General features: G+C 39.4%; 1 protein-coding gene across 5 annotated transcripts in view; it reads right to left on the reverse strand.

Moving 5' to 3' along the window:
• Positions 1 to 4,785, reverse strand: part of NR1H4 (nuclear receptor subfamily 1 group H member 4) — a 32,269-nt gene extending 27,484 nt beyond the window's left edge. Inside the window, exons 1-3 of one of the 5 annotated variants that reach the window (XM_083462870.1) lie at positions 4,633 to 4,785; positions 920 to 1,062; positions 420 to 557 (exon numbers count right to left, since the gene is read on the reverse strand). In XM_083462870.1, coding sequence (XP_083318996.1) covers positions 420 to 504 — 85 coding nt within the window. In that variant the 5' untranslated portion in view covers positions 505 to 557; positions 920 to 1,062; positions 4,633 to 4,785. Of the gene's footprint in view, positions 1 to 419; positions 558 to 919; positions 1,063 to 3,275; positions 3,669 to 4,237 lie in introns of all 5 variants that reach the window. The other 4 variants (XM_083462868.1, XM_083462867.1, XM_083462873.1 and 1 more) reach the window with 4 other exon arrangements.
• Positions 4,786 to 11,130: the final 6,345 nt, after the last annotated feature.

Raw genomic sequence — 11,130 nt, forward strand, 5'->3', positions numbered from 1 at the left:
GCTTTCAATTGTTAGATTTGCTTTATGAGCAACAACAGCAACAGATATATCATAGCTGACCATCCAGTTCAGAACTCTGTATACTGAGCCTCTTTGGTGTTTGACAGGAGTGTTTCCTAGCCCTACCTTGAGATGTTGGGGAATGAACCTAGGAGCTTTTTCATGCAGATTATGCACTCTGTGGATGATCTACAGTCCTTTCTTTCCCATTATATTCTGATTTCATTATGCCATTTATAATTTTTTCACAGTCGTGTTACGAATCATAACACAAAAATGTATTGTAAGAGATTAGCAAAACTAAGTACTTTGAACAAAAAAATCACATGTAGCTCAAAGGAGTTTATCAGAAAATGTCAGCGTTACTCCATTCTATGGACTGAATTAGCATTTTGCTTGTAATATATTTTTTTATTTACCAAATAAATGAGGAGCTTCGGAAAGAGAAAATCCATCTGCTGAAGGTAGGTGGGGATGCCCAATTAGGTTCATCTCTGATGCCATAGACTCTTGAATAGGCTGAGTTGCAGCAAATTAAGCTGAGTGTTGAAGGAAACCTTAAAAACACAAAGAAAAACAAAATGCTACATCTGCTTGCAACAGCGGTCATTCTAAAGGGCCTGTCCAAATTTTCAGAAACATTCAATGCGTAGCTTCTCCACAGATGCAGTTGTCTGGAGGGAGTACTGTGTGATTATTTCCATGTGGAGAGGCCTGTTTCTTAATTGTTATTCCTATGAGCACAGCAGCCTTTTTTTTTTTTTTTTTTTTTGAGCTGGCACACCAAGAAAGGCCACTATCAACCTGAAATGGTCACACATTCCCATGATGCATCTGAACATATGTAAATCCATGGAAGAGAGAGAGAGAGAGAGAGAGAGAGAGAGAGAGAGAGCATACTATGGGGCAGTATTCTAACCTAATAGTTGCTGTAGTACATGAAGCAGACCAGGACTGTATATTTTCCCTTGCTCTGTTGTATGTTTCATAATATAATTATCGTGATAATTGTCAACATGTTGGGAATTCCAGCTGTTAATCGTAATCAGTGAGTTGTTTATGCTAGATAGGAGAAAAAGTAGTCACTCGCTAGGATTAGGGGGGAGGTGCTCTTAATGAAACATCAGGCTCCCTAATTAAAATACAGTTGAGGTTATCCATGCATGGATAAAATAAACAATTTATTTTAAAACATCAAATGTGTTTGTTGAATGTCACATGTACTACATACCAATGGGACCTCTTATGGCTGGAAAACAAACTGTCAGATTAAATTTATGAGAAGCACCATCATATAATTCCCTTGGATGTCCCAGCACAACATACTAGCTTCCTGTCCAACACCTATGAAAATACGCTAGGATTCTACCCCGTGGAGTTATGTACTGGAATATGAGAGAAATCTTCTATTTTCCTACAGAAGGAGTAGGTCATGGCATGACACCTCACAGAAGAGAACAGGAACAACCATTTTATGATGAGCAGCTGGTTTCTGGCAGCTGATTTTGGGCATCATTAAAGGGCTACAAATTGTTATTTAATATATTATTATATTTTTACTGTCTGGCGCGGGGGGGGGGGGCGCTTTTGAGATGTTTGCCAGGCCTTGGGAACTATGTACTACAATTTGGGGCACCATTAACTGCTCCACCTGAGGCAACAAAATATATTGGTCCAAACCCTGAAGAGAGGATAAGTTCTCAGTATGTATCAATAATGTTAACCAGAAGATAAAGCTGTAAAAAAGAGACTGGGTCTCTCAGAATATTTCTACACCCAATTACACCTGTCCTTTTGCTGAATGTCAACTACTGTATATGTCAAGGTGCAAGTGGACTGGAGCTATCCAGCTAGCAGACCAGGTGCTGCTGGGATCAGTGATGGCCTAGAGATTTCTGCGTCTGAAATATTATGAATATTCAGAGGAAGTAAAAGGGTGCAATTAATTTAAACCTAAACTTAAAGCTTCTTATTAAAGAAAAAACAAAAGACAAAATAATTAAAATTCAATCAAGTCATTCAGTCCCCAATTCTATTAAAAGTATAATTTTCATTGGAGGCACTGATGTTTAGTGATTTATGTTTTATTGAAGGATTATAGCAATGAGAACTCAATCCAGCTTTGCCAGTTACTGTAATGCTTGCTGAAATTCTTAATTAGCCGGTCACTTTAATGCTTATTTTGTATTGTTTTAAAGGTGTTTTATGTTTTAGCATTGTATACGTCCCTGGTGTTTTATGATACGACAGTATATAAATACTTTTATAAATAAATAAATAGAAACAGAATTTAATCGGGTGTGCATAGTGTATAGTACATGCCAGTAATATCAGATTCTTGGCTGGGAAATTTAGATGCCACAGTAATATTAATAATACATTATTCCGCCATAGTTTTTAGGAAAAAATTGTACTTTGGTAAATCAGTACATTTTACTGACTGTTATAAAAGAGATAGGAAGCATGCACCTACATGCTTGTTATCTTTAACTGTAATTGAAAAAGTAATTATGATAAGCCAGTCAGAAAGTTTGGTATTTGTAAACTTTTAATTTCCATTGTAATACTTATTTAGTCAATATTTCTCCATGCTTTATTCTGACAATGGGGAAATAACAGTTGATCGCTACGACTGACATGGGCTGAAATGATAAAAGTGAGGTTCCAGGAAATGCTATGCTCACTCCCCAGTGATTTCTTTTTCCTCACCTTGCTACATTCATTCCCATCAAAGTACTAACTTCTGAAGAGACTGCTTATTATGAGACACCATATTATAGAAACAGCACAATCCTAACAGTGTTTAGTCAGAAGCGCTATTAAATTCAATGGTGCTTACTCCCTGGTAGGTGGGCTTAGGACTGATTATTTGTTTTTTGAGCTCTTTATGAAGCACACAAATTCCCACACTTGTTAAAAAAAAATGATATGATGAATTTATTTAATTATAAAATTTCATGCTCAGTTTTAAATAGAAAATAATCCCCAAACTGGGTTCAATACCAATAAAACACAACAAAATTTACACACTTTTATAACAGTGTTTTCAAATGTTCCAAGCCAACTTGAATCCAACTTGGGAGAAAGGCAAGATATAAATAAAATAATAAATAATAGTAACAAAAACAAACTATTGATGAAAATCAACAAAGCAATAAAAACAGAGAAGAGTCACAAACAGTTGTATGTAACATATCAGGGAAATGATGCACTTATCACAGTATTATCCCCAAAACATTATCCACTAAAATTAACAACTAAAAGTAGTAGCTTACACTTGGTGTCTTCCTGAACTCTAGCAGTAGAGACACAGTGCACTCAGTAGTTCTGCATTCAGCTCAGAATCCTAATGATTTTCAAAGCAAGAACATTTTTGTGTTGCTTTTCTCACTTTTACAGAAGGCTTCAACGATAACAGGCTGACTTTAGGTTTAGTCCTCGTTTCATTGGCTCAGCGCTGTCTTGGACAACGATTACTCATTAACAGTTCTTTCTTTGCTGAACTATCTAAACAGACTTGAAGTACTGGAACTTTATAAAAACTAGAGGGAGCAAATCCTGGGTAGAAGTTACGTCTTCTGGGACAGCAATTAAAAACCATATTGCCACGTTTCAACTTGCATGAGACAATTATTGTATGGATCCAATACAAAGTGGAGTTGCAGATACTGTACTGAAAGAAAGCAGAGACCTTTCAGATTTCACAGCTTCAGACAGGAGTACCAGCTTGACCCTACGACCGTGGGTGCCTGGGCAGCATGCATGGCACTGGCAATGAAATTTGTTGGTGTCTGGCCCCTTCAGGGGGAATTTTGTGGGTGCTCAGGCACCCAGGACCCCAGAGAACTGGCACCTATGACTTCAGTGATGCATTTTTAACACTAGTCTTCACCTTCTGAAAACATAAATAAAATCATGACAATATTGCTGAAAACAGAGACTGAACAGAGGTCAAATTACAACAAAAGATTATAATTGTCACTTCATATTTATATTTGTCTAACCAATATCTCCCACCCCCAAAGCGACAAATTGTGACTCTTGTCTTGGAAATCTCGCTTTCAAGTCTCACATCTGAGAGATAGGCAGGAAAAGACTACAGAATTAGGTTGCAATTCTAACCCCACTTCCTTGGGAGTAATAACCACAGAATTCAGTGGGAATTACTTCTGAGTAAACTTGCCTAGGGGTGTGCAGATTTGTAACCGCCCTGTAGGCCTGAGGCCTCCTGGCCTACCTGAATGCTTAAGCCTAGCAGCGCGGCTTGGACCTCTTCCTCCACCCAAATGTTTTGTAGGTGGGAATTGCCACTTCTTTGTCATGTCCAGCCCAATCCATGTTGTGTACCATCTTGATTCTTCAGCGGGTCAGCGGACTGGGTCGCGTGAGACTTCCATGGGTCACTTTTTGAGTCACACAACAGTCCTGTAGAAACCGCTCTCCGAATGACAGACAAAATGTCTTAAAATGCCAATAGGAAATGAGAATTTCTCCAGTTCAAGCCTGTTTACACATGGGGTATGTACTGAGGAGGAGCCGGGCTTTGCTTATTCACAGGCAGCTGCACAATCTAATACAGTACACAATATATTCTTCTCCTGTTCAGCTTCTGCTGTCTTGTTTTGTTCATACCTCAGAAACGGAACTTTTTCATTTAAGGGAACAAGTGTGCACTTTCTCCAGGTGTAGGCAATCCATTTCCTGGCTAATCTGGTCAGATTATGGCCTGTCTAGGGCCATTTTTCCAGACTGTGTCGAAACATTTCCTTCTCTATGGTTTGTCGGTCCTTCCTAGGAACTAACTGTATAACTTTAGCCCTTCCTTTGCCGAAAGGCCCTGCCTTTATATCTCTTTTGCTCTTCTCTCCCTAAAAGAGAGCAGGGAGGGACTATTTAACCCTTTCCACTCAAAATAGCCCCAGTGTAAAATAAGTAATTCTGATAAAGAGGATACTTTGCTGTTTAATTATGATCACATTACATGGTGGCCATGCAGTTAAATTTTCTTTTCAAAGGACCTTTCGGACATTCATCATGAAGCGCTGTGCTGTGCCTAGAGATATTGTGTATACTGCATGTGCGAATATTAGTGTAATGCCAAGATAGCAATGCTCATAGAGGGTACCCTGAGGATCATCTAGTCCAACCTCCTACAAAGCAGGAATATGCAGCTAGGGGATTGAACCTGCAACCTTGGCATTATCAGCACCGCGCTCTAACCAACTGAGCTGTCCAGCACATTAAATGTATAGTCATAGTCCAGTGAAATGAAGGAGGTCATACTAGGCATGGGTAAAAATCAGTATGTGGAAGGGGGTGGGCTGGATGGGGGTGAGATCACAGGTAATTTAACCCTTCCATCTTGCTGTGGCTGCAAGATAAATTCCCTTTTCCAAATCCAATAATTGTATTGAGAGGGAAGCATCCATTGGATCAAAAGCCGAAACAGATATGCACACAAATGTGCAATACGTTTTTTTCCTTGGCCCTGCTTCTTCTCATTTCTAAGATACCCTGTGGGTCTTTTAACACTGTAAATAACAGTTTATATTATGCTCTGTCCTTCCCTTTCTCATAATATTGTTTGGGGCTCTATATTTAGTTTCTTCATTGCTATGGATCCCATTATACTTTTCCTTTATTCATATTTTTACTTTGCCTCTTATATCTGCAACTGTTCAAGGTCTCTAGATAGTATTCAATGCTAGTCCTACTAAGGATAGATCCATTGCAGTTAATAAGTGTGACTAACTTAGGTTCATTTATTTGTGAGTCTCTGAATTTCCCAATGCTATAAACATGACCAAATTGGAACCAAAAATTGCTATAAACATGACCAAATTGGAACCAAAAATTTATACAAAGAATCGTTAGAGTTAATTAAATATGACAGTGGTAGCCTGGAAATATGCACAGAAATGGGTGTGCAGGGATAATTATGTTAAGTGGTACGTAATTAGTGACTAGGCTATTGTGGAGCAGAACATTTTGGGTTTTTGAAAAATAGATGCAACAAAAAAAATCTCTTAAAGACTTTACTGTATACATGCCTATTTTATCAGTTTAATCATTGACTACATGTTGCTTCATCTCTCCGGTACTTAGGCTTTTAAAGTCAACAGATAATAATGTGAAATAAATAAAACCTTTGTCACCCACTGCTGCATAAGATGTTACGTAACTATCCTAAAAATGAGAAACCTTTGAACAGACTGCCAGTAATGCACACTGTATTAGAAAGAATTGAGTCAACTCTGATCTGGAAAGGTATTGCTAATTCCAGGAATTAATCACATATTTAAACCTTTTCTACAAAGGACATGTTTCATGTCATGTCATGTCATATCATGTCATGTCATGTCATGTTGTTCTTCTCTGTTCTACCCAGGACCTTCCATGACTTCTTTCAATTTTGAAGCATAATGCTGCTGTCTTTGTTTCTTCCTGTGTTGTTCTAATTAATTTCAGTTTTACACCTGTTGTATATCGCCTTGCTAGCTCTGCTTGCATTTTACTTGGAGTACTCCAGTCCACTGCCTTGGTTGTATGTAATCCTTTCCTTCATGTGTTGCTTCACAACGCATTTCTCCACACAACGGCTAATAAACTAATGGAACTCACTGCTGGAAAATGTAGTGATGACAACTAGGTTGGATAGCTTTTCAAAATGGTTGGTGTAGCCAGTATGGCAGAGCTTTCCAAACTGTGTGCCGCGACACGTTAGTGTGTCAGCTGCAATATGTAGGTATGTCGTGCAAATGCTCTCAGCACTCCTCCCAGAGCTAGAAAGGGGTTAGTTTAACCTCCACTAGTAAAACTGAAATACTGTGCTGCATGAAACGATGCATGTCTAAAAAGTGTGTCACCAACATAAAAAGTTTGGAAAGCTCTGCTGTATGGTGTATTGTTATTATTTATTAAAATTGTATACCACCCTTCATGCGTAGATCACAGGGTGGTTTACAATATAAGAACACAAAAATATACACTATAATAAGAGACAAAAGCTGTACCCCACCCCACCCCCCGATTAAAAGGACCTAGATTGTTTAATTAGCCAAAGGCCTAGGAGAAAATGAATGTTTTTCCCTGGCACCTCAAGATATGTAACAAAGGCAACAGGCAAGCCTCCTGAGGCGATCATTCCACAAATGCAGAGCCACCACAGAAATGGCCCGTTGTCATGTTGCCACCCTCCAGACTTCTCGTGGAAGGGGCTCACGAAGCAGGGTGTCAGCTGATGATTGCAGTTGTAGTGGTTAGAAAGTCAGACGCAGGTTCAAATCCCCACTCAGTCATGAAGCTCACTAGGGTCACCTTGAGCAAGGTACTACATACCTCTCCTCCTACCCTGCCTCACAGGGTTGTTGTTTGGAGAAAATGTGGAATATAAATGTAAATTTTAAAAAACCTTCTTACAAAGACAGTATCCCTGTTACTTAGGAGCAAAGAACAGGACAGAATGCTCGCTTCCCAACTAGTGTGTCAGCTCCCAAAGGCTTCTGGGTGGCAATAACTGGAAACTGTATGCCTAACTACGATGCCTAACTGTTCTGAGGTTTTTTGTTTGTTTTCTTACAGTCAAACTGTATATAAATTTTATGGAATAAATGAAATAACTAACTAACTAGAGGGGCTTAGCTTTGATTATGCTGGGTCATTTTTGCATTGTTTCATTTATAATTTTTATTGTCACCCAGAGAGGCTGGGGCAACCCAATCAGATGGGTGGGCTACATTCATTCAGTCATTCATTTCCATCTTTCTTCCTGATACGTTGATTTCATTCATCCAAGCTGTACAAATTTTCATATGATTTAAAATGATAGCATTGCAGAAAAAGGCCACCTTTCTTTCATCTTTAGATTATGCAAATACTGTATATATTTCTATCCCAGCTGATTATTATAAGAATTTTGCAATGTTAGGGATTTGCTTACTGAGTTTGATTATTTCCCTTTTCCCACCTTTCCCTTTTCCCTTTTCTTTGGTTTCTGTAAGTCTGAGGGCGGGGATTGTGTCATTTTTATTTATATGTAAACTGCTCTGGGAGCCTTTTCAGATGAAAAGCATCTCACTTCTCGCTCCTTGAAGGAGCACTTTCCCCTTACTGCTCTGTTTTCTGCCTTGCCACAAGAGATGAGGTAGAAACACATTCAGAAGGAAGTTAGAGGTCATCAGCAATAGTGGTTCAGGTGCCTTTAATAATATTCTGACTTTTCACTTACTGACTGATCACCAGGGCCAGTCCTGTTTTCTGGCATAGTGAGGCAGACACCTCAGGCAGCACATTCTGTGTGTCATAAAAGGGCAGCAAAGTGTTAGTTACTCAATTCATTATTGCTGTATTTTTTTAACGAACAGAGAGGAAGAGAAGTGCTTGTGGGATTTACTAGCCCAAATACCAAAATAACTTGGCTGGCCTTGCATACTACATAATTTAACTTGGAGAAGAGGGTTGCCGCTTACTGTTCTGATTCAAGCAGCAAAAAATCTTGGGCCAAGCCTGTTGATAAACCCTGATAAAATTTCCTAATCAAAGCATGTCTCACATTCACAGTGCAGCTTTATTAAGGCCCATATAACAACAAAGCCAAGATTGCTATCAGTCATTGTGCAGTGATAAGTGTCAGTACTTTAGATTGCCCAACTGATAAAAAGCATTCCTATTAGCATTTACTATGAGACTTGTCATTAAGCAATTGACCTTTTAAGATCAAATACATTTTGCACTCCTCACCCACTCTGGACATTTTAGTGGGATGATCAAATTTATTGCTCACATTTAATGAGATCTGAGGGGCAATAACAGCCTAGCCTACCTCAAAGAGCTGTTGTGACAGGGAATTTAGATTAACCTAGGTATGCCACTTTGGGCTCATTTGAGGGAGGGTGTAATATTACAAAAGAAAAGTAATAGGGACCCCACAAAAATCACAGTGGGGGGTGAATTCAGAGGGGATAGGAGAGTCCAGCTTCCCTTCCCCCAGAAACACCTGTTGGGTAGAAGGATTGCAGTTCCTTGTGTTGGTGGCACCTGCTTTTCTCAGCCAACACAACTCCTCATGCCTCCTCCTTTGTGCTGCCCTTCGCCCCCCAGTGATGTTTCATAGCCAGTTTGAGGGGAAGGGGAAGTTATTCATGGCCAGAGCTAGTTTGAGAAGGAGAAGTTAGGGGGTCTCCCAAATATTTCACCTGCTATTTACCCCCTATGCTTCCATGTCCCTGTTTTTGGTTCCTAGACCATCTGCATGGAGACTTGGAGAGAAATAGATAACCGAGCTACTTTTGGATTGGTGCGCATCATCAGCCCAGTTCCTTAGCTCTTGGCACTCCACTACCAGAACAATGGCAGCAGCCTAGCGAAGTGGCTCATAGGGTTGGGTCATAAATCTACTGTCAGCATCTGAAGCTAACAATCCATGTGACCTTGACTTTTTCCCAGTAAAGAAACAAACTCCTATGTGATCCATAAATGAAAGACAGAGCACTACTCATACAATAACAGGTAGAGTGTGCCTGATGCTGGATGCTTCTACCATTGTTGCAACTACCTGCTCTCTCTCAAAATCATTCCCATTTGCTGTTTCTCCCCTACCAAGATTGCCATTTCTCTTTCCTCTAGAACCTAGAAAAATCAGCCATGCCCCATGATCTTTTCCTCTCTTAACCCAATCAGCTACTGGCCCCCACTGAATTGGCCATTTACCTTTTCCCTTCACCAACACTTCCAACACTGGTGTTATTTCTTTGGGAAGTCTTACCTTCTTCTACACACCTTCTCCTGCAGGTGTTGTTGACCTTCTCTTTTCCAAATTCTGCAACTGATCCCATGCCCCATGGGTTTCTGGGTACAGTGGTACCTCGGGTTAAGAACTTAATTCGTTCTGGAGGTCCGTTCTTAACCTGAAACTGTTCTTAACCTGAGGTACCACTTTAGCTAATGGGGCCTCCCACTGCCACTGTGCGGCCGCCGTGCGATTTCTGTTCTCATCCTGAGGTAAAGTTCTTAACCAAAGGTACTATTTCCTGGTTAGCAGAGTCTGTAACCTGAAGCGTCTGTAACCTGAAGCGTCTGTAACCCGAGGTACCACTGTATTAACCACGAACCACAGTTTGATGTATCAATTACTCAGTTGGGGGTGGTGCTGCAAAACACAGGGGTTAATGCTGAAAATCACTGCAAAAAAACTACAAAACTTTGGAACAAGTTTGGAAGGGATCCCAATTTTGGGGTTCGTAGTTAATAACTGGAATTTAGAATGGGGAATCTGTGGAGAACGAAAAGGTTAATTCCTCTCCTCCAGTCTTGATATAATTACCCACACACCCCCAATGCACATGTGCGCGCACACACACACACACTGCTGCTTTTAAAATAAATTATAATAGAAAGCTAGAAATTTCCAACATCCTGGTTAGTTTGGTTCTTGGAGCAGCCAATCCCAGTCCAACAGGAAAATGGGTGGTATGGAAGTATTTTCATATAAAAAAGGATTAATAAATATGCATTACATTATCATTGGTACAAACAAAGTATGTCGTTTCAAAAGCATGCATGAATTCAAAAACTAGACAAAAGGTTATATTTATGTTTCTAATTATGCTGTTCCAATATTTTCTTGTGTTATCAGGAAGATAAGGAAAATTTCAGAACACCATATGCTGAATAATATAAACACTTCAAGGAAGAGGATGCAAAAATGTTATAAGTAATGAAGACCAGAGCATATTTCCTTGCCAGGATTAAGTCTTATCATAATCTAAAACATGGAAAATATTTAGTTTTATTATATTATTCTAGTCTTTGTAAGAAAAAAGAAACATTATTTGAAACAAGTATTTATAAGACTCACTGCACAGTCATTTAAAATATCTGAGGTGCACTCTGATCTCTTCTGTACTGGGCAAACTGCTATGCCATCTTTGTCTTGTTTAGCTTTGCAAAACTGGGTGGAGCTTACTCCAATTCTTATTTTACAGAAGACAAATTGAGGGTAAGCAATAGATACTTGCCAAAGACCACTCAAGATCAAGGCTAAAAGGATAGATCAGGGATGTCCAACTTCCAAGAGACTGCGATCTACTCACATGATTAAAATCTGGCAGTGATCTACCTGGGTTATTGAGC

The sequence above is a fragment of the Podarcis liolepis genome (assembly GCF_965112155.1).
Source record: "Podarcis liolepis genome assembly, chromosome: 10".
NCBI classification, from domain to species: Eukaryota; Metazoa; Chordata; class Lepidosauria; order Squamata; family Lacertidae; genus Podarcis; species Podarcis liolepis.